The 24,602-nt window shown below is 43.3% G+C and overlaps 1 protein-coding gene across 11 annotated transcripts in view; it reads right to left on the bottom strand.

Moving 5' to 3' along the window:
• The window catches only part of MARK2 (microtubule affinity regulating kinase 2), a 190,283-nt gene that overhangs the window by 101,007 nt on the left and 64,674 nt on the right, over window positions 1-24,602 (bottom strand). Inside the window, exon 1 of one of the 11 annotated variants that reach the window (XM_073554564.1) lies at window positions 18,537-18,555. The exons of the other annotated variants lie outside the window; for them this stretch is intronic. Within the exon in view, the coding sequence (XP_073410665.1) occupies window positions 18,537-18,548 (12 nt within the window). The 5' untranslated portion in view covers window positions 18,549-18,555. Of the gene's footprint in view, window positions 1-18,536; window positions 18,556-24,602 lie in introns of those variants that run through there. 11 annotated transcript variants of the gene reach the window in all.

Genomic DNA, 24,602 nt, shown 5'->3' with positions numbered 1-24,602 from the left:
ATAGGAGGCTATCCATATATCGTGCCTATAAATACTCACGTTTTATTATCACCACTTTATTACAACCACCACCCAGGGAAAGAAAGTGAATCACTCTGTGCATGTGAGTCACATTACTGCGCAATGCTGCATTATTCACAAAGCAAGCCAGACTACTGGTGTCTTCACCTGCTCTCCCCTTACCATTTTCTTTATCTCTTAAAGACAATGTGTCACTTTAAAAAGACAAAAAAAAAAACCCATACAATTAAAGGGAACCTGTCACCAAGTTTACCCCATATGCGGTAGGTAAGACCACCACCTTTCAACCCTCCTATACAGCATTCTAAAATGCTGTGTGCGCGCCCCATATCCGCGCTGCAACAAAAGAAACACACCTTTTATTATACTCACCTGCGAGAATGTCAGGTCCGATGGGTGTCCCTGGTCATGATCTGTCCACTCCTTACTTCTTTCGATGTCCTCCTCCTTCTGTGCTTCATGTGGATGATGCTTCCTTACGCCAGTCACACAGTGTCCCTGTTATCACGTTCCTGCGCAGGCGTACTTCTCTGCCGTGTTGAGGGCAGAACGAAGTACTGCAGTGCGCATGCGCCAGGAAAGGTCAAAGGTCCCTGGCCCTAGTCAGGGCAGAGAAGTAAGGCTGTGAAGGAGCGTGATGCCGGGGAGACTGTGTGAATCGTGTAAGGAAGCAGCATCCACATCGAAAGAAGGAGTGGACGGATCAAGACCGGCGACACCCATTGGACCCGACTGACCCGCAGGCGAGTATAATAAAAGCAGTTTTTCTTTTGTTGCAGGCCAGATTGGGGGCAGATATGCAGCATTATAGAATGCTCTACGTGAGGGCTGAAAGGTGGTGGCCGCAACTCATATGGGGCAAACTTGGTGACAGGTTCCCTTTACAAACATTTATTTAAGGGGTCGTGCAGCCTTAGGCTACAAGTCTGCAGTCACTCGGTGATAGTGGTGCAAGAACCGTGGCACTTTCTGCGAATACACTATGATGTGCATTGCACATGGCGCCTTTGAGATATGTGTGAACCAAGTGAGTTTTTCCAGGAGGAAGATGCTACAAGACAGTTGTATTTTGTCCTGAAGCTTCTTTTCGATCGATCTTCAGCCGCCAACTTTTTTTATTTCGTTTTTTTGTTCTATTGAGCAAACTAGTAAGGTGCATTTCCAAATGGAAGCCTAAACGGGTAATAAGAAGCTGAAAAGACTGAACATTTGCACAGCAAGTTGCTCTTACATTGCAATGCATATGTTCGCGTTTTAGAGTTTATTTTATGCCCTTTTGCCCTTATTCAGGTTGGTTACGGTCTTTGCGCACATACTCTTAATAACTGTAAATCAGTTTTGAGGCAGATCAGTTGTAAGCAGAATATGGCCATGACGCAGATTTAGTGTGGTGAAAAAATCAGTCAAAAGAAAGTAGTTTTTGCATAAATAAACCCGCTTTGCAGTGCAATTAATGACTGCATGTTGTTTGGCAGGGTAATTACTACTACTGCACCTTGGAAATAATGGCGCTTTAAAAATAAATAAGTGTTTGAGAGGGTAGGGAAAAATAGCTGTCGGCCAGGCGAGTGTCCTACCGACAGCCATCTAAGTTTGTATGGGGAAAGGGAGGGTTTTCAGGAACTTTTCTTCATGTTAAGAATGTGCGCCATCTGATTATAACTTTAACGGCCTCTCTCATATCAGCGTACAAATTGGACGTGCAATCCGATAAAATCAGTGTACCGGTGTTATTCAATGAGTCAGTGCTGATCTGTGATTTCATTTCACAAGTGAAATATTGACAAGTAAAAAAAAAAAATAAAAAATTGCAGCACGATGCTAGTGGCTGCGTATATCAGCCAAGACTCGCCAATGCAAATCAATAAAAAGAAAAAGAACGCACGTCACATAGACCATGCGTGTGCCGTCCCGATTTTTACACACACATCTGATGGGAAACCCGACTTTTCATCAGGCTAGTACAGTAAATTTACAGCTCGAACCATCAGAATAGATCGATCGATAGTTCGATCTAAATGTATCAGTGAGATATATAATTAGTGCAGTCTGTGTGTGTTTTCTGTACTTAAATTGAACAAATAAATTTAAAAAAAATTACGTGGAGTTCCCCCTATTTCTAATTATCAGCAAAGGCTAAGCAGATAGCTGCGGCCTAATATTAATAGGTTGGGAAAGTGCATTTATATTGGCCCCTTCCCAGCATAAGACCAGCACTCCACCACCCCAGAAATGGCGCATCGATTAAATGCAACAATTCTTGCGTTTAGCCTCAGCTCTTCCCGATTACTTTGGTGTGTTGGGTAACGGTTTTGGGGTTGATGTCAGCTGTGTAATCAAGCCCAGTAGTTAGTACTGGAGAGGCGTCTGTCAGACACCCCCATTACTAATCCTGTAGACAAAAGAAACAAACAAACAAACAAAAGTCCTTTATTTATAAAAAGCACTCCCTGACAAATTCCCTCTTTAACCTTAACAAATTATCCACAGGGTCCACCGTAATCCAAATAGAGGTCCCATGACCATCCTAGTCTTCTTGATCCAGTCTAGCAGTCTATAGAGCCCTGTTCAGAAAACGAAGCTGCAACCACTGCCTGTTCTCACTCTGCATAGCACGAGAATTCGGATGCTGTGACGAGCAGTGACGTAAGTTATCGCAGTTCACAGCCGCAGAACTGTGGAAAACTTACTGCGCAGCGTGAAGACAGGCAGTAAGTTCTCATGCTGCAAGCAGTGACGTCAGTAAGGTTATGGCAGCTCAGGCTGTGAACTGCAGTAATCTTACTAACAGCCAGATTCTCGCATTACGCAGCATGAGAACTGTCAGTGGCTGTTACTATAGTATATGGAGGTTTGTTTTCTGAACGAGGCTTCATTGACTGAACGAAGAAGACTGAGATTGTCGTGGGTTTTCTATTTGGTAAGAAATGGGTAAAAGAGGGAATTTGTCGGGGAGTGCTTTCTACAAATAAAGTATGTGTGTTTGTGTATGTTTCTTTCCTTTCATTATGCAGTTAGTAAAGGAGGTGTCTGACAGACACCTATTCTCAAGTGGGGTAACACAAAGGGGTCTGTACTGGGCCCTGTATTGTTCAACATCTTTATCAACGATTTAGATGAAAGAATTGAGGGTAAACTGATCAAATCTGCTATTGACTCAAAGCTAGGAGGGATAGCTAATACTAGAGAAGAGAGAGAGAGGATTCAAAAAGATATAAATAAACTGGAGCAGTGGGCAGCCACTAACAGAATGGTTTTTAACAGGGAAAAATGAAAAGTACTACATCTGGGCAATAAAAATGAAAAAAGCATATACAGAATGGGAGGAATAGGGCTAAGCAGCAGCACATGTGAAAAAGACTTGGGTATACTACTAGATCACAGACTGAATATGAGTCAACAGTGTGATGCAGCATCAAAAAAGGCAAATGCAATTCTAGGATGTATTAACAGAAGCATACAGTCTAGATCACGTGAAGTCATTATTTCCCTCTACTCCTCTTTGGTCAGACCTCATCTGGAATACTGTGTCCAGTTTTGGGCACCACATTTTAAAAAAGACATCAACAAACTGGAGCAAGTTCAGAAAAGAGCAACCAGAATGGTGACCGATCTGCAAACCCTGTCTTATGAGGAAAGGTTGCAGGATTTGGGAATGTTTAGCTTGCAGAAGAGAAGACTGAGATGAGACAATGGCTGTCTACAAATATCTCAAGGGCTGTCACATTGTAAAAGGATCATCTTTATTCTCATTTGCACAAGGAAAGACTAGGAGCAATGGGATGAAACTGAATGGGAGGAGACACAGATTAGATATTAGAAAAAAACTTTTTGACAGAGTGGAACAGGCTGCCACGAGATGTGGTGAGTTCTCCTTCAACAGATGTCTTCAAACAGAGGCTGGACAGACATCTGTCTGGGATGATTTAGCGAATCCTGCTTTGCGCAGGGGGTTGGACCAGATGGCGCAGGAGGTCCCTTCCAACTCTACGATTCTATGATTACTAACCCCTGGGCTTAATGTCAGTGGACATTACTCAGCTGACATCAACCCCAAAACCATTACCCTGATTTCCAACGCACCAAAGCAATATGGAAGAACCAAGGCTAAATGCCAAAATTGGCACATCTATTGGATACACCATTTCTGGGGAGGCTGAGGGCTGGTTCTATTAGGCTGGGAAGGGACCAATATCTATGGACCTTCCCAACTTATTAATATCAGACTGAAGCTGTTTGCTTAGATTTTGCTGGTTAGTAAAAATAAGGGGGACTCAATGACTTTTTGTCTTCTCCTTTTTAACAACCAATAAAGGCTAAGCAGACAGATGTGCGCTGATATTAATAGGTTATGAAGCTCCACTGATATATTACCAGAGACCAATAAGACCAGCTCACAGTTGTCTGCCTTTCCTTAGCTGGTTATTAAAAATAGAGGGGGACCCCACACCATTTTTTTCCATTCCTAAAAAGCTGCCAGATCAGCTCCACAGAGCTTAATAAATATCTCACGGCTAGCTCTCTCCGTCTCTATCTATCATTTTAACAATCTATCTATATCTGTATATAAGATTGCTTTGTAAGTTAGAAAACTAGTTTTAAATTATATAGAGAATTACGGTATGTAAAATATGATGCTAAAAACGCATTGTGTACGCATGTCATACAGTTGTTTGTTGAGAAAAAAAAACAGTGTACTCGTATGACACTCATCTGACTTTTCAGGAGCAACATTGGAGCAATTTTTTATATGCAGATGAGAAAGAGCCCTTAAAAGGGGTATTCTTTTTACATTTTAATACAAGAATGCAGACTTAGTTTTACACTCAGCAAAACCTTTGAAGTAAAATAAAATAAACCTAAAACCCCAACCCACCCACTCCCCCCATCTTTAAAGTCTATCGGTCTCCCAGACTTATAGTACTACATCATTAAATAGATATCTTAGAACTGATGAGGCTGGTGTACTTTCTTTGAAAATCCATGCAAGAATGCCTGTATATTCATAAAATAAAAATTTTCATTTTAGGAGTCCAGAGATCATACTCATTAGGCATGATGTAATCAAAATGTTCATTCACATATTGGACTGGAAAATATTTAATGCCTTCAGCTACAAACCCGTTTTCACCTTCCCGACCAGGCCAAATTTTACAATTCTGACCAGTGTTACTTAATGTGGCAATAACTTTAGAACAATTCAATGTGTCTCAGTGATTGGGATTTTTTTTTTCTCGTGACACATTGTACTTTATGCTAGTGGTATATTTAGGCCGATATTTTTTGCGAATTTGGGAGACAATTTTAATTTTTACAATTTTCAAAGATTCAATTTTTACATCCTTAAACCAGTTAGTCATGCAATATAAAATAGTTAATAAATAACATTTACCACATGTCTACTTTACATCAGCATTAATTGATAAACAATTTTTTTTTGTTAGGAGGTTAGAGGGATTCAGGCTGTGTGCCCACGTAAGCGTTTTTTTCACGTTTGTCCCGGTCAAATTGCTTCAAAACCGCATACAAGAAGCATCCCATTCATTTTAAATGAATTCCGCACTTTTTGTGCACATTGATGCGTTTTTTTCCGCAAAAAAACGCTTTGCAGTAAAAAACGCAGCATGCTCATTAATTTTGCGGAAAAGTCTGCGTTTTTAGCTATTATCTATGAATCAGAAGACGTGCGGAAAAAAAACGCATCAAAAACGCGCGGTGTTTGCGCAAAAACCGCACGGAAAACGTGCGCAAATAAAACAAGCCCAGTATTGAAGCAGAAATTTTCTGCATATGTGGGCACGTAGCCTAAAAGTTTATCACCAATTTCTCATTTTTCTAACAACTTTACAAAACCATTTTTTAGGGCCCACATTAAGTTTGAAGTCACTTTGAGGGGCCTATTTCACAGGAAATACCCAAAAGTGACACCATTCTAAAAACTGCACCCGTTAAAGTGCTGAAAACCACATTCAAGTTTATTAACCTTTGAGGCGCTTCAAAAGAATTAAAGCAACATTTCAAATTTCCCCATCAAAACGGTCATTTAACCCCAAATTTTGCACTTTACAAAAGGTAAAAGGAGAAAATGAACCATACAATTTGTTGTACAATGTCTCCTGTGTACGCCGATAACCCACATGTGGTGGAAAACGACTGTTTGGGTGCATGGTAGGGCTTAGAAGGAGCGCCATTAGACTTTTGGAGCAGAAAATTGGCTGGAATTGATAGACACCATGTCGCGTCTGGAGAGCTCCTGATGTGCATAAACAGTGGACTCCCCCCACAAGTGACCCCATTGTGGAAACTAACACTTCCCAATGAATTTATCTAGAGCTGTAATGAGCACTTTTGTACCTGCAGGTGATTCACAGAATTTTATTAATTTAAGCTGTGAGGGGAAAAAAATCCAATTTTTCTCACAAAAATGTGCCTTTAGCCCAAAATTGCTCATTTTCACAAAGGTAAAAGCAGAAAATGGACAGAACAATTTGTTATGCAATTTCTCCTGAGTACGCCAATATTCTATATGTGGTTGGAAACTACTTTTCAGGCACAGTGCAAAGCTCAGAAGGGAAGAAGCGCCATATTGCAATGCAGATTTTGCTGGAATGGTTTGCAAGTGCCATGTTACATTGGCAGAGCCCGTGAGGTGTCAGAACAGCGGAACCCACTATAAGTGAGACCTAATTTTACCAACTGCACCCCTCCGTAGATACATCTAGTGATGCAGGGAGGATACTGACACCACAGGTGTGTCACAGAATTTTATACCATTAGGTGGTGAAGAACTAATAATTACATTAATAAAATACTGTTTAAGCATCAGATTTTAAAGTTTTGTAAGGGAGAAATGGGTAAAAAGACACCATAATTTGTTACACAATTTCTCCTGAATGTGGCAATACCCCAATATAAGGCTGTACAGTAAGGCTGTACAGATTTTTTTTAAAACAGTTTGTGGACACCATTTAGAGCGCTCCTGATGTGCCTAAACAGTGGAAACTCCCTTCAAGTGCCTCCTTATTGGAATTTACACCCCTCTGGGTATTCATCTATTGGTGTAGTGACGATTTTGACACTATGGGCGTTTTCCAGAAGCAAAACACACAGTGGAAGTTGCAGAGTGAAAATTGCAAATATGCCATTGTAGTGTCCAATACATTCTGCCCAGCTTGTGCATCTGGAGAAACGCACCTGTAAATTAAAAGGGCTCTCCTCACTATAATAATGTCAAAAGTTGACACTAACTGCGGTTTAGGCACATTGTGGGACTTAGAGAAGGGCATTTGGATTCGGAAGCACAGATGTCGCTGAATTTTTTTTTTTTTTTTTTTTTTTTTTTTTTTAGGTGGGAGCCATGTCACTTTACCAGAACCTTTGTGCCACCAGTAACTTAGACACTCCTATATTTCTGTTAACAGGTGACAGACCATACAGGGGACTTGTTTTTTTTGTGGGTTGAGATGAAGCTTTTATTGGTGGCATTTTGGGGAACAGAACATTTTATACCAGTTCATATTAATCCTGTGCTCTACGCTGAGCGATTACATCAGGGTTTCCTTCTAAATATCTGAAATATGTGATTCATATGAAAGCCCCAATGCATCCATTCACTACGAGGCCTCAGAGTTACTTTGCACTTCGTTTGGCTTCTAATCAGCAGTGACCAGCTTTTCATAGATGCACAAAATTGTGGCCAACCACACACTTGTTCATGCCTAAAAAGACAACCACCATTGAATCGTAAGCAAGACGCCGTCCACAGCGCCTCCATCTGCCTCATTATAGGGAATCTTCTGCCAGGGGCTGCGTCTGAATCACGTATTTCAGAGATTTACACAGAAACCCCGATGTAAGCACTCAGCGTAGAGTGCAGGATAAATGTGAGCTGAGCCTTACTGCAATCTGTGGGAGGCAGAATAAACAAATCAACAGCAGGTGAAGAATTGGATTTTTTTGCGTCGTTCCTTGTGCAATTTAAGTGATTAGACAAAGTTATTTTTCAGGTCTGTGTTTTAATTTTTTTCCATATTTCTATCAACAGTCATGGGAGGATTTTTTTTGCCGGACCATTTTCAGGTACATACTATTTTTTGACAGCTTTGTATAAGGATTTTTGATAAGTAGAATGAAAACAAAAATCAGCAATTCAGTTATTTTTTTAAATGATGTTCTGTGTGTGATAAAATTTTTGTGGTCAGTACGATTACAGCGATTCCACATTTATATTTTGCAGTTTTTCCATAAAAATTATATATAGAAAAAAAAAAAATTAACTTTTTGCATCGCTTTATTCTCAGAGCTATACCTTTTTTTTCCACTGAAAGCTGTATGGCCATATGGACCATTTTTATTTACATTCGTCTTTTTAATAGTGCTTTATTTAACTTTTTTCGGCAGTTTAATGAAAAACAATAGTTTTTTATGCCAATTTTTTTTAAATGATGTTCTCTGTAGGGGTTAACTAATGTGAATTTTATAGATCAAGTTGTTTCAAATGTGGCGATAATAGATGTGAACTTTGTTTATTTTTGTTTTTACATAAATATACATATTTATTTTTTTCATTCTTTAATTTGTGATTTTTAAAAAATATTTTCACTTTTTTTTTACTATGGGACTTTAAATTGTATGACTCTGATCACGAATATAATTCATTGCAATGCACCAGGACTGCAATGCATTATACCTGTCAGTTTTACACTGACAGAAGCCTCCTGCCCATGCTCCGGGCATGGACTAAGCAGGCTTCCGTAGCAGACAGATCAGGTGGTCGTCATTTGATCTCCTGCTGTCATGGCAACCATCAGATTCCCACGATGTTATTGCGGGGGGGGGGGGGGTGCCAATCGGAAGGGAGAGCCCCCTTCCCTCTCTTAGCCTTCTAAATGCTGCAATCACTACTTATTGCACCACTTAGAGGGTTAAACAGCCCGGAGTGGTGCAGGCATTGCTCTTGGCAGTGACAGCCGGGTCTCGGTTTTTGGGCCTATCAGCTGCGCCACCGCCATCAGGGGCTTATCTACAGCATTACAAAATGCTGTAGATAAGCCCCCGATGTAACCTGAAAGATAAGAAAAAAAGTTAGATTATACTCACCCCGGCGTTCAATCCAGTTCGATGGGTGTCGCCGTCCCGTTTGGCGCCTCCCATCTTCATACGATATCCTCTTTGCTTCTCCCTCGGCTTCTGCGCACGCGTACTTTATCTGCCCTGTTGAGGGCAGAGCAGAGTACTGCAGTGCGCAGGCGCCGAACCTCTCTGACCTTTCCCGACGCACTGCAGTACTTTACTCTGCCTTCAACAGGGCAGATAAAGTACGCCTGCGCAGGAGCTGAGGGAGAAGCAAGGAGGAGGACGTCATCGCTAGAAGATGGGAGGCGCCAGACCGCGACACCCACCGCACCCGACTCCGCCCCTGGTTGAGTAAAATCTAACGTGTTTTTCTTATCTTTCAGGTTACATCAGGGGCCGCATCTTATAGGGCTAAAATGGGGTGACAGATTCCCTTTCAGCTGAGCTCAAGGGGGCATTCATGTGGGCACTGCTCTAGTAGCTGCACAATTGCCAGAACACTATAAAAGGATTATGCAGCCATTCTAATGTGGATTTTCAAGGTAAGTACACCAACCTCATTAGGGCTAAAAGATCTATTTAAAGTGAACCTGTCACCAGGTCAAAACTAGCCAGTTTTTGCTCTTATTTTATGCCACGTGCTTTTATGAGTATTCAATTTTTTTTTTATTTAAGATTGTAATAAGGTTCCAGACATATGGGCCTTTATATTTAGTCCCACTTTTTATGGCCTTATAAGAAGGCATGGCTCAGAGCGTAATAATGCATAGTTGACTAAAAACCCACTTCCAGAGAATCATGTGATCCATGCCCCATTGCACTTACTAACAAGGCACATTTCTCTGGAATCCTATGGTGGATTTAAAAAAAAAAAAAAAATACCGTATACATACCGTATATACTCGCCTATAAGCCGAGATTTTCAGCCTTTTTTTGGGCTGAAAGTCCCCCTCTCGGCTTATGCGTTCGAATCATATACGTCAGGGGGTCGGCGGGGGAAGGGGAGCGGGGGTGTCAGATAATACTGACCCCCCTGACATGTCTCTGCAGCCCTCCTGCTTGTCCCACGGTCTCCCTTCCTTCAGTGGTCACGTGGTACCACTCATTAAACTCATGAATATGCGCTTCTGGGAGAATGTCCTATCAACAGATGAGACAAAAATTGAAATTTTTGGCAAGGCTCATCAGCTCTATGTTCACAGACGGAAAAATGAAGCCTAGCAAGAAAAGAACACTGTCCCTACTGTGAAACATGGAGGAGGCTCTGTTATGTTCTGGGGCTTATTTGCTGCATCTGGCACAGGGTGTCTAGAATCTGTGAATGGTACAATGAAATCTCAAGACTATCAAGGGTTTCTAAAAATAAACGTGCTGCCCAGTGTCAGAAAGCTTGTTCTCAGTCGCAGGTCATGGGTCTTGCAACAGGATAATGACCCAAAACACACAGCTAAAAACACCCAAGAAAGGCTAAGAGGAAAACATTGGACTATTCTGAAGTGGTCTTCTATGAGCCCTGACCTAAATCCTATTGAGCATCTTTGGAAAGAGCTGAAACATGCCGTCTGGAAAAGGCAGCCTTCAAACACGAGACAACTGGAGCAGTTTGCTCTTTAAGAGTGGGCCAAAATACCTGTCGAGAGGTGCAGAAGTCTCATTGACAGTTCCAGCAATCGTTTCATTGCAGTGATTGCCTCAAAAGGTTGTGCAACAAATTATTAAGTTAAGGGTAGCATCATTTCCGTCCAGACCTATTTCATGAGTTTTATTTTTTATTTTAATTTTTTTTAATTCTGGTTGAAAAGCAATGTCTGACTGTCATTTGTTCATTTTCATAGATTTTTGATTTATTACAACTTTTGTTAGACTCATGGTATTTGTCACCTTTGTGGGTTTTTCCGTCATTAAACGAGGGGTACCAACAATTTTGACTGTGTGTGTGTCTATGTGTATATATATATATATATATATATATATATATATATATATATATATATATATATATATATATATATATATATATATATATACACATACATACACATAGACACACACACACCGTATTTTTCGCTTTATAGGACGCTCCGGATTATAAGACGCACCACAAATTTTGAGGAGAAAAATAGGAAAAAACTTTTTTTAATAAAATGGTGGTGCCTCTTACAATCCAGGTGTCTTATTGCTTACCGGGGGTGGTGGCTGCAGTGAAGTGGGATCCCAGGGTCACTGCTGGAGGAGGCAGGAGTGGGGTGATACTGCAGGCCGCAGGAAGGGATGAGAGGGTGCTCCGATGTGCAGCGTGCTGCCAGGGGGGCTCGTGCTACCAGGGGGGCTCGCGCTGCTACCAGGGGGGGCTTGCTGTACTGCTGCCAGGGGGGCTCATGCTGCTACCAGGGGGGACTTGCGCTGCTGCCAGGGGGGTCTGTGCAGCAGCCCTGGGCTCTGCCCACACTTACCGGGTGTCCATCGGCGCTGTGGGTGTCTCCGGGTGCCCAGCCGTGTCTCCACGTGCCCAGCGGTGTCTCCGGTTCCAATCCTGGGGCTCTGGCGACATTTTGCGACAGGCCAGAGCCCCGGGGCTCGCTCTCGGTTCCCTCTGTTTTGGGCTCCGGCAATATGGCGGCCGCTGCCGGGGGTGGCGCATGCGCTGATGGTGATCTCGGGACTGAGATCTCGAGAGATGAGATTTCAGCGAGATCTGTCCCGAGATCACCATCAGCGCATGCGCTGCCCCCGGCGGCGGCCGACATATTGCCGGAGCCAAAAAAGAGGGAACCGAGGGGGAGCCCCGGGGCTCTGACCTATCGCACAATGTCGCCAGAGCCCCGGGATAGGAACTGGAGACACGGCTGGGCACCCGGAGACACGGCTGGGCACCCGGAGACACGGCTGGACACCCGGAGACACCCACAGCGCCGACGGACAGCCGCACACCCCTGCGGTCTACACCCGTTAATGTATATCCTCTTTTTAAGACGCACACCCATTTTCCCCCCAAGTTTGGGGGAAAAAAGTGCGTCTTACAAAGCGGAAAATACGGTGTGTACGGGGGAAAGAGATGCGGGGGGGGAAATGAGAGATGCGGGGGGGGAAATGAGAGATGCGGGGGGGGGGAAATGAGAGATGCGGGGGGGGAAATGAGAGATGCGGGGAGGGGAAATGAGAGATGCGGGGAGGGGAAATGAGAGATGCGGGGAGGGGAAATGAGAGATGCGGGGAGGGGAAATGAGAGATGCGGGGGGGGAATGAGAGATGCAGGGGGGGAATGAGAGATGCGGGGGGGAAATGAGAGATGCGGGGGGGGAATGAGAGATGCAGGGGGGGGAATGAGAGATGCAGGGGGGGAATGAGAGATGCAGGGGGGGAATGAGAGATGCAGGGGGGGAATGAGAGATGCAGGGGGGGAATGAGAGATGCAGGGGGGGAATGAGAGATGCAGGGGGGGAATGAGAGATGCAGGGGGGGAATGAGAGATGCAGGGGGGGAATGAGAGATGCAGGGGGGGAATGAGAGATGCAGGGGGGGAATGAGAGATGCAGGGGGGGAATGAGAGATGCAGGGGGGGAATGAGAGATGCAGGGGGGGAATGAGAGATGCAGGGGGGGAATGAGAGATGCAGGGGGGGAATGAGAGATGCAGGGGGGGAATGAGAGATGCAGGGGGGGAATGAGAGATGCGGGGGGGAATGAGAGATGCGGGGGGGAATGAGAGATGCGGGGGGGAAATGAGAGATGCGGGGGGGGAATGAGAGATGCGGGGGGGGAATGAGAGATGCGGGGGGGGAATGAGAGATGCGGGGGGGGAATGAGAGATGCGGGGGGGGAATGAGAGATGCGGGGGGGGAATGAGAGATGGGGGGAAATGAGAGATGCGGGGGGGAAATGAGAGATGCGGGGGGGAAATGAGAGATGCGGGGGGAATGAGAGATGCGGGGGGGAATGAGAGATGCGGGGGGAATGAGAGATGCGGGGGGGAATGAGAGATGCGGGGGGGAATGAGAGATGCGGGGGGGAATGAGAGATGCGGGGGGGGAATGAGAGATGCGGGGGGGGAATGAGAGATGCGGGGGGGGAATGAGAGATGCGGGGGGGAATGAGAGATGCGGGGGGGAATGAGAGATGCGGGGGGGAATGAGAGATGCGGGGAGGGGAAATGAGAGATGCGGGGAGGGGAAATGAGAGATGCGGGGAGGGGAAATGAGAGATGCGGGGAGGGGAAATGAGAGATGCGGGGAGGGGAAATGAGAGATGCGGGGAGGGGAAATGAGAGATGCGGGGAGGGGAAATGAGAGATGCGGGGAGGGGAAATGAGAGATGCGGGGAGGGGAAATGAGAGATGCGGGGAGGGGAAATGAGAGATGCGGGGAGGGGAAATGAGAGATGCGGGGAGGGGAAATGAGAGATGCGGGGAGGGGAAATGAGAGATGCGGGGAGGGGAAATGAGAGATGCGGGGAGGGGAAATGAGAGATGCGGGGAGGGGAAATGAGAGATGCGGGGAGGGGAAATGAGAGATGCGAGGGGGAAAATGAGAGATGTGAGGGGGAAAATGAGAGATGTGAGGGGGAAATGAGAGATGTGAGGGGGAAATGAGAGATGTGAGGGGGAAATGAGAGATGTGAGGGGGAAATGAGAGATGTGAGGGGGAAATGAGAGATGTGAGGGGGAAGACGAGATGCGTGATGGGAAAATGAGAGAAGTGAGGTGCTGTTGCTGTATGAGGCTATGTATAGAGAAGAGTGAGGTGCTGCAGGTGGAGGCTGTGTATATGGACATGTTCACATGTTCAGTGTTTAGTCAGTATTTATAAGCCAAAACCACGAGTGGGAGAAAAATACAGAAGTAGTGACGTGTTTCTAATATACTTTTCCTCTGATTGTTTTACTTCAAGTTTTAGCTTACAAATACGGAGGTAAAAATCCTGACCAAATAATGTGTGAACAAGGTCTAAAGGAGAAAAATGTGGTGCTGCAGAAGAAGTAGTACGTGCAATATACTGTATATACTTGTGTGTAAGCCGACCCATGTAAAATCCGACCCTCCTAATTTTGCCACAAAAAACTAGGAAAACTTAATGACTCTCGTATATAAGCCTAGGGTGGAAAATGCAGCAGCTACTGGTAAATTTCAAAAATAAAAATAGATACCAATAAAAGTAAAATTAATTGAGACATCAGTAGGTTAAAGGTTTTTGAATATCGATATTGAATCAGGAGCCCAATATAATCCTCCATACAGTTCATGATGGGCCCCATAAGATGCTCCATACAAAATACACCCTTCTATAATGCTGCACAAAGGTTAATAATGCCCCCATAAGATGCTCCATAGAATAATATGCCCCATATAATGCTCCATAAAGGTTATGGCCCCATAAGATGCTCCATAGATTATTTCCCCATAGGATGCTACATAAAATGCTCCATAGATTATGCCCCAATAAGATGCTCCATAGAATATGCCCCCATATGCTGCTCCATAGACTATGCCCCCATATGCTGCCCAATAGAATATGCCCCCATAAAATGCCCCATATATTATGCCCCCATATGCTGCTGCTGCTGCTGCAAAAAGCCATACTCACCTCTCCTGTTCAGGACCTGGCACATGAGATGTTCACCTGTCCGGGGTCCATCGCTGCTCAACCCTGTCAGTCACTGTTCAGCCAGCAGAGGGCATGGCGTGCACTAACCAAGTCACCGCGCCCTCTGCTGTCTGAATGTCACTGACACAGGACGCAGCTAACAGCAGTGAGCAGCGATGGACCCCAGACAGGTGAATATTGGATATACTTACCCCCCCTCCTGGCGTGGTCTCTGCAGCCCGCTTCTCTCACTGTCTCCCGTCCTGCCTTCAGCGGTCACGTGGTATCGCTCATTAAACTCATAAATATGTGCATATTCATGAGTTTAATGAGCGGTACCACGTGACCGCTGAAGGCAGGAAGGGAGGCCGTGGGAGAAGCGGGGGGGGGCTGCAGAGACCGCGCTGGGGGGGGGGGGGTCAGTATGATTTTTGACACCCCTGCCGACCCCCAGGTATATGACTCCTGTATAAGCTGAGAGGGGGAATTTCATCCCAAAAAATGGGCTGAAAATCTCGGCTTATACATGAGGATATACAGTAATCATTATAATTTCTTTTAACTAACCACAGTTAGTTACTATGCCTGGGAAAAAAAACAGGCTCTTCAGCTAGTATATATACAATTGGAACACTCTGGGGAGTAGTGGGAATAAAATAAGATGGAAAAAAAACTGACAACTTTTGACCTGGTAACAAATTCCCTTTAATAATGTATAGAGATTGTGATGTGAAATCTGGTGACAGATTCACCTTTAACCAGCTGCAGTTCGAAAGTTTCTATAGCCAATATAAAATGAATATTTTTATTTCCATGGTTGGACAGATCACCAGGCCTCAAATGTCATACATTCAGCTACAATTATGGAAGCAGGTCCATTTTAAATGGGGGCTATACCCTTCAGAGAACACTTCGCTGGAGAATGGATTCAATGGAGAAAACATGGAGAACGCAATGCTTCACCAGCTACAATGTGTTACATGCTAGTCATGTTATAGGAAAACCCAGTAAGACCTGTATGTGGGCACAGGAAACCATCATAGCTGGTCCACTCGATTGTATCTTTCTCATGTTAAACTTCTCTTCAGCAGTAATCAGCTTTATAAAAGCCAACAACATGAAAGAAAGTTGCATATTTTGTGTAAACAAAGTATTTTTTTTTTCCAGAGATCAAGCTAAAAAAAAGAAAACCAGTGTGGGAGATTTATCAAAGCTGGTGACCTTCAGTGACTGCCCCACATTCCCTAGCACCAGACTCCAGATCTGAACATTATAGCTGTAATTTTGTAGAACCCTTTGAAACTTCTATTTACACAAATACAGAGGGAAAATAAATTGGCCACAAATGCCCGTAAGTCTATTAAAATCTGCAATAGCTGTACATCTGCCGGAATTGTTTAGGGTCCACAAACAGTTGTGCAGGATGAGTCAATGAGACGTTTTCTGCTTTGACGGCGACAAACTGAAAACGAACAGGTGTATTTACATCAATGTACTCACAAGCAAAGAAAACTTCTTAAGTAATATGGTCATCATTGAATGGCTTCAAAAGTGACAGCAGGACCGCATGGGCAACCAAATGGTTTGAGTAGCTATTTTGCCACCAGGCTCAATTCTTCCATGCAGCACAAAGCAGTAAAAGTGAAGGTATGCGAAAGGTTTCTTCACTTTTTTTTTTTTTTTTGGCAGGAGAAACAGCAGCAGGGAGGCAATAAATCTTGAGCCGAAAATCCTCTCAGGGGTAACACATATAATGCGCCACTATTGTTTTTCCACACTATACACCAGAAAAACTGTCTAAACTTCTAACATTAATAATACTTGACTTTAGTCCAAAGACCACATATATTGTGGCACTTCAAAATATCAGAAACTAACATTTTTGGGCCAATATACCAGGACGGCACCAAAAATCATGAAGAGATCCAGTATAAGAATAAAATGACGCCCCCGGAAGAAGCTAGTGCGAAACACGTGTTGGGGTGAAGGAGGTCGCGTCATTCACACTCACCAGAGACCTGGCATCAGCGTTTTCACAGGTATTACCTTTTCTTTTTTATTTTCTCCCTTTATGTATAACCTTTGTGGATTTATGCTGCAATCCTCTAGTACTTTCTCAGCCGTGATATTATTCAATTCTGCAGACATTGAGGTTATTTTTATCTGCAGTATATATCAGACTGAGTTACCATCATTCAGGTGCAATTTAATGTGGGTTTCTATTACATTCAGAGTGAGTTGCCTGTAGTGTTGTCACAGATTATTTCCACACAGTATTTTTTGAATCTTAATGTTGCACCTTTGAGGCTTTATGCAGCAATCCTCTAGCACTTTTTCAGCTGTGATACTATTCAATCTTGCGGATATTGAGGCTGTTTTAACCTGCAGCATATATTAGATCAGGCCACGACCATTCAGGTGCAATTTAATGTGGGTTTCCAGTACTACACTGTATTTTTCTATTTTTTTCAGCCACGATATATTTAGTTATTTTGACACGGAAGTTATTTAATTAAGTTACATATATCGGGTCTGATTTATATTCAATATATTTTTTAATACTGTGGTGTGAATATTCCCTACATTTATAGAGATTATACTCTTGTTGGAAATTATTCATAATTACTTATGTGCAAGGATTCACATTTGTCCGTGTGACTATAATAACCAATGGCATGAATGTTTTGAGTGCCTACTGCTGGGGATTTTTGTAATTTTATGGTATTTTTAATGTTTTTTCAATAAAATTTGATATTTTATTCTCATACTGGATCTCTTCATGATTTTTGGTGCCGTCATGGTATATTGGCCCAAAAATGTTTGTTTCTAAACTTCTAACATGTCAGAGACTTGTGTAATGACAGTCTCAGGCAGTCACTGACATGGTCCTTAGCCCTCTTTTTTGTTTATTATGGCAAAACACTTTCGACCAATTATTTATTTTACTCGCTTACATGGCGCTTTACAGATATCATCATCGTCGTCGTCCCAACTGGGGCTCACAATGTTCATTACAAAGACCGTATGCCATTGTAGTGTGCAGGAAAATAAAGGTGTTCATCCTGCAGACCCTACCATCAAAACCAAAAAGAAAATCTAAAAACTTCATTTGCATCAACATTAAAAACGAAAAAATAAAATTCTGGCAAATGGCGTCCAAACATCTAGTCTGCAATTAAAGCAAAATGTTCTTAATTATGACCAATCAATCATGTCTTTGGAACGTGGGAGGAAACCTGAAAACCTGGATGAAACCCACGCCAACACGGGAACAACATACAAACGCCTTAGAGAGGTTGTCCTTTGTGGTATTTGAACCCAGGACCCCAACGCTGCAAAGCAACAGTGCTGCGAACCACTGAGCCACCATGCGGAAACAGCAAAACAAAGCCCAGTAAGTGTCATTGCAGGAATCGGACTCTCAGCCCCTACATTAATTCCTGAAAAGCACTAATAGGATTAATAAACATCCTGACAGCAGTTTTGAATATTGTGAGGGGAGCTGTTTTTAATCGTGGGGGGAGGGGTGGTTCTGATATACCGGTCCCCCAAAGTCATTTCATAACTGAATAGGTCCCTAAAAAATAAGTTTTGTACGCTTCCGTGAAGAAAAAAAATAAATTGCTGCAAAATTTAGAAAGCCTTTTAACATCCTCACAAAATAATATCCTTTTCCAGATGGTGCTGATGTAACGCAGAGAAGGGGAAAATGTGATTGATTAACTTTTTCATGTGGTATGACTATCTGGATTTAAAAGGTATAGTCATTCAAAGTTTGACAATTAGTAAATTATTTTGCATTGTTTGTCAAATTTCTGATATTTTTATAAATAAACGCAAAAAGATGTCGACCTAAACTTACCATTGACATCATAGTTGAAAAATTTGGCCTGGTCACTGGGTACGTTCCCACGTTCAGGATCTGCTGCAGTTTTGAAGCTGCAGAATGTCGGCACCATTTCCGCACCTATTATGCAAATTTAGCAGTTACGCATTTACGTTTTTTTTACACATGCGGATTTTCCCCTTTAATGCAAGTCTATGGGGGAAAATCCGCAAGCATACCTGCAAAATAAACTGAGGCGAGATATGCCGCCATCAGGAGAGTATTCACCTATCCCCCCACATGTTAATTCTGGAGTAATAGCCAAACAACTGTTATCTATAAAATGGGAAGGAACGGATACAAAGTATATGAGCTGGAGACCTTTTCATCTACGCAGCGATTGTATCATCAATATAAAACCTCTTGACGAAGAATATGCGGCTACCTTAGAAGAGAACATTATACGAACGCTGATCGTGCAATTGTGCCATCACCTCGATTCAACCAGTTTACAATGAAATCTGAATTATGTGCCAGTTCTAAGTCCAGCACCAGATACCTTATTAGATGAATATTTCACACGCCTAAGTAGCAGGGCTGAGGCTTACTCTAAGCCGCTCGATACAGTATGGCACATTCACACAGTAAATCCCTACATTACGAAGCAGAGTTCACCACATTCTTCATTAATACATTTCTTCAGTCAAAGAAAAAATATACACAACATAAATATATTCCTAATTACGGTACTTGTATTTGATGCTGAATTAATCTAAAAGGTTAAGCACTGCTGTGGGCAAACAGACTCTGACTTGGCGCATGGCGAGAAACCCATCCCAGGACGTAAACTGCACGGGGTTGCATGCCACTTGAGAACCGGAGGGAGGGAAACTGGGGTGCAAACTAACGCCGCTCATCATTCATACAACCCTAATTTGAGCATGTCTGCTGTGCTCCGGCAGCCAGACAGGGCTTTGGAGGCAAGAGCCATAGCTGTTGCATCAGCGGTCGATTGCGGAATAACACTACGGTACTCCTCATGTGTTCACGCAGCAGCCATAGTTAGCATTTCCAAAATCTTGTCACGCTGACTAACCCCAATGTGCAATCTCAGGTTTGTTGCTAGTCAGTCTGACAGGAGAAATATGCAGGATTACCTGGAACACCTTTTTTTTTTTTTTCTTTTTATTACCAGCATTGAAGACACCCTTTCACCAATTTTTTCACGTAGAGCATAACACACGATGCAATAATGGAAAACATAGGGATTGAGGAAAGGTTGTCCGAGTAGTGAACAATCCATTTAATAATTTACTAATGAAGGAAAAAGATAATTTATGCTATTAAAACACATTTCTTGCAATGAGGAAGAATGCCGTCAGTGTCCATCTCTTCCCCTAAGGCTCAGCGAATATACTGTATATGGTCAGCAAATGGACCAACATTAGCCTACAGGTTAGCGCGCGCAGTCTACCTTCTCCACAGACCTCAGGTCCGTATGTAAAAAGGTGCAGCCTGCACTAGTAAGGACTAGACTAGTACATATAACGCTGGCTTCAGACGAGAGTGTGCAAAATCGTCTGTTTCATCCAGACAGAAAAAATAAATAAATTCTCATCTGTATGATGTTTTATATCCATAGGGCAACCAGACATGAATAACTTAATCATAAAAGGTCAAATACAGTAGTTCTCTATGTTTGCAAATACAATGGATTTGTGAAAAACGCATAATATAAGGAAGGCAACCTGTACGTATTCGGTTTCTTTTTGCATACCCATTGACTTATAATATGATGGGAGACTGATATGCAAACAAAAAAAAAATAAATCAATAGTGTATAAAAGAAAAAAAAAAATTGCTGCGTGCACTCTCTGTCCGAGCGTAAAAACGTTCAGGTGAAGTATCACGTTGACTTGTATTGATCAATGTGCTGTCGATACACAAAACGTTCAGCTTGTCTGAACAAGCCTCAAATAGTAGGCAGCTCCTGCACCTGTCAGCTATGCGGACGAGCAGACAGAGCCAGTCATGTCCTCAATTTACGGACATGATTGGTCCGCACGGTTCAAAGCGCGTTTGGACCAAGTCCAAACTGGTTGCTGAATCAAACTGACTTGTCTAAAAAATCATGAAGATCCCGGAGGGAATCATTACTTATCAGGGTTGACAGTAGTTAAGTGCTCTATACTTCTAAAAGGAATCAACCTCAATGTTTTTACTTTTTTTTTTTTTTTTTTAAAGCAGTTTCATTTAAAGGGAACCAGTCAGATGACTCATGGTGCCCCAAGCACAGGCTGCATGATTCAGAGACCGGCTCCATTACTGCATGTATGTACTTCAGTGACTAGTCATCTCCGACATCTCACCCCCACCTAACGTTTAAAAGTATTTTTTCTGCGCCAAACATATTTGCAACAACTAAGAGAGTCTCTGATTCATGCTGCTCATGGTTCGGGCAGCATGAATCATCTGACAGGTTCCCTTAAAGAAAAAAAAAAAAAAAAACTTAAGAGGATTTAACAAAAGCATTTAAAAAGGTCCACCTAGAATACCCTTGCCATTGGGAACCCTTGAGTCACCCCATACAAGCCCATTTTTGCCTTTAAAAAAAGCAGCTAACGGTGGTTTCACATTTGCGTTTCCAACAGCAGCGTCGGCCTGTGCACGGCTGCCGCTAAGCCCCGGCCCTGCCGCGCCTCCTCCGGTAGCTCCGCCTAGGGGCGCATGACGCTGCATGCGACCTGCGTCCCCTATCTTTAGCACTGGGGACGCAGGCCATGCGCAGGTAAGCGTTTGGCGGAGCATGCGCCCTTTTGACAGTGCGCCGACCGGCGCTAAGTGCAACCTGTTGCAATTTCGTGCGCCGGGGCTTAGCGGCGGCCGTGCGCAGGCCGACGCTGCTGTTGGAAACGCAAATGTGAAACCACCCTAATAGATAAAGCAGATACATTATATGCCCTGCTTTCCTTATGTGGGTAAAATTGGAAGCTCCAGGAAAACAAAAAACTGTATGCGATTCAGTCTGAATGAATGGATATGGCTTAGGGAGTAGCTAAGGAAGTGAACGTTGGCTGCAAACACCACAAGCAAGCCACTCCTGCACTCTACAAGTAGTTGTCCAACACTGCCCTGACATTACTTTGAAAGTCATAAAGGCTGCCATATACAGGTGCGTCACCAATGGCCAGGAAGAAATCTGTCCAGCATCAGAGCTATCAAACCAAACTGCAAACTGTATCAAAACTGTACAACTATATAAATGTGTCCAATAAGTTGGCTGTGAAATAAACTTTTACAATAGCAGTCAACACTAGAAAATGTACTACCAATCAGGGTATAAGTAAGGAAAACAGCAGGGTAGAGATAATAAATTATAACTCTTAATGTAAAATACTAAAAAGCTTCTGGGCTAAGCCACAGATTATTGCGAAATGACACAATAAAACATGTATATCCGCATGTCTACTAAATCACCAATATATAATTGAATGATACACAATAGCAACATAGTCCTCCTGCCTACAGTTGCGGCCAACGAAAAGGCAGGATGGCAGAAAATACCAATCAATAAAAGGAACAGGCTCATCGTAATTCAGGTGGTGTCCTAATGACAGGTATTCCAGGTAGGCTGAACCATCAGGTAACAGATAAGCCTCGTATTTCCCCACAATTCTCCTAAGGATCAATGATGAGTGCTCGCCACGGTACTCCCGACGCGATTCATGAGGGGAGGAAGGTTGTCTATCATTCGATGAAGATACACGGTTTATTGTCATTTCTCGTTAGTCACTGGTTTAGCTTGGAAGCGTGTTAGTATTTCAAATTAGAAAGTTGTATTTTAGTATCTCTACCCTGCTGCTGTGAACTAACCTTCATTGTAGAGATGATCAACCGATCATCCAGTTATTTGATCCGTACATCTAATTGTGGGGGGACTGAAGGCTGTAAAGCAATGACAAGACAAAGATCGGAACCATGACGCTCATATACTGTAGACCTGAGCCTAACAAGTCATCAGAGAGGATCTATAGATACCGTAGACCGCACAGGAATAGGTTATTATACTATTAGGCTACGTGCACACACTGCAGATTCGTCTGCGGATTCATATCTGCGGAACCGCAGGTAAAACCGCAGGTAAAAGGACCTGCGGTTTTTCCTGCGGATTGGCCTGCGGTTTTGCCCTGCGGTTTGCCACCTGGACAATGGAACAGGTGGCAAACCGCAGCAGAATCCGCAGAAACAATTGACATGCTGCGGGAAAAAAAAAAACGCAGCTTTTCCGCAGGTAAAAATCCGCAGCATGTGCACAGCACATAGGATAACATGCTACTGTACACTGGCTGCAGAACTGCTGCAGTTCTTCTGCGGTCAAAACTGCAGCAGAAACGCAGCAAAAACCGCAGTGTGTGCTCATGGCCTTAGACATTAACACAATACATTACATTGAAGGGGATGTCAAGAAAGAAAAAAATAAATATTTTTAGACCTGTTTAAAAAAAAAAAAAAAAAAAACTATATAGAACTTACTGACATATATTCAGTTCTGGCTCAACACAAGACAGCTTCCTATAGTTGTCAAGTACCTAGTTGTGTTTCAAGGGGGCGGACGACTGGTTCATTCAATCGGTGGAGCTTTGGCCATTATTAGTGAAAGTAAACTGCTTCAATTCTATTTTATGTTTATGATTTTATAGCTACAGGCATGGTGGCTCAGGATTGTGCATGACCGCAAGCCATCTTCTAAACTTCCAGTCAAGCACAGTGCGCACTTCTGAAGCTGGGAAGCGTATACCCAAACTTCAGAGACGCAGTGACACTGAAAGAATGAGTGGAACGCATGCATTAGATTTGCATGATCCGCAATGGAAATGTGTTTGATTTTTTTTTTTTGTTTTGATGATTATGCATGGTATTCAGCACTAGCACTTTAGAGCATGCTCATATTATGTACTCTCCCTACCCCCAATACTCATTAGCGGATTACATGCTTCTAACACCCGAGTCTTGCTATTTTATTGTGGCCACTGGTATGGTAACCCATTGGTGTACCCAGATTTTTTCATTTAAAAGACACCATGGAAAATTGAGACTGGCATCTACATGGTTAACAGCAGATTATAGCTCTGCTCTGGCCACTGATTTTAGACTGAAAAATCTCCTGATCGCCCGTCACACACTTTCACCCCAGGGCTGACATTCATGTAGTCAGTTTATTCTAAGGGGTTAAAAAAATAGTAATCTTGCAATTTTCACACTGGCCACTTGGCCTTAAGGGGGTTTTTTTGTGACGCACCAGCAATATCGCTATGTGTGATTCTCATCTCCGACCGGCTCCCCCGCTGGCTATCGCTGATCGCGCAAGATTGTCCACGTCCATTTCTCGTCTGGCGCTTCCTGCTGGCGCCGACGAGCGACGCGTGGACGCGGGCAGGAGGACGTCAGGATCGCCGCGTCTGACAGGTAAGTAATGACCGCTGCTGCGTCACTACATCGCTGTGAGATCTGCCTGTGTGACAGCTCACTAGCGACCATTTAGCGATGCACCAGCGATCCTGACCGGGTCGTATCGTTGTCGGGATCGCTGGTGCATCGCTAAATGTAAAAGGGGCCTTTAGACTCTAATTTCCTGTCTTTTGGGGAAAAGTTTCCAGCAGGCTCCTTATCAGTAGCAAGCATCTACTGACTGGTAACACCTCTATTCACAGCTGATAGCACAGGATCCATCAATCATAATAGGCGATGTCACAGCTGACCTCTTCCCCCTCCCTTCAGAATGACCTTTGCACACGCTCATTAGATGCTTAAATACAAATGTTAGGGACATTGTCAGACCATTGTGGCTAATATTCATGTGCTGTTTCCTGATACAGTGAGTCAGTCTAAAAAAGCCCCAATGGCCAGAGTGAAAATTGCAAAATTTCTATTTTTTTTTGTGCAGATTGTGGGAATAACAAAATACATTTAACAGAAAACTGATTGAAACAGGTCATTATCTAGTTTAATAGCCTCAGATTTCTGCCACAGAATTCCTTCCAAATCCACATCAGAGTTTTCAGCATGAAAGAAACATCAGCCATCAGACCATACGCCCTATGG

This window comes from Dendrobates tinctorius, unplaced genomic scaffold, assembly GCF_039654945.1.
Source record: "Dendrobates tinctorius isolate UK_male_01 unplaced genomic scaffold, ASM3965494v1 ptg000211l, whole genome shotgun sequence".
Lineage (NCBI taxonomy): Eukaryota > Metazoa > Chordata > Amphibia > Anura > Dendrobatidae > Dendrobates > Dendrobates tinctorius.
This window is presented reverse-complemented; position numbering and strand designations above follow the sequence as displayed.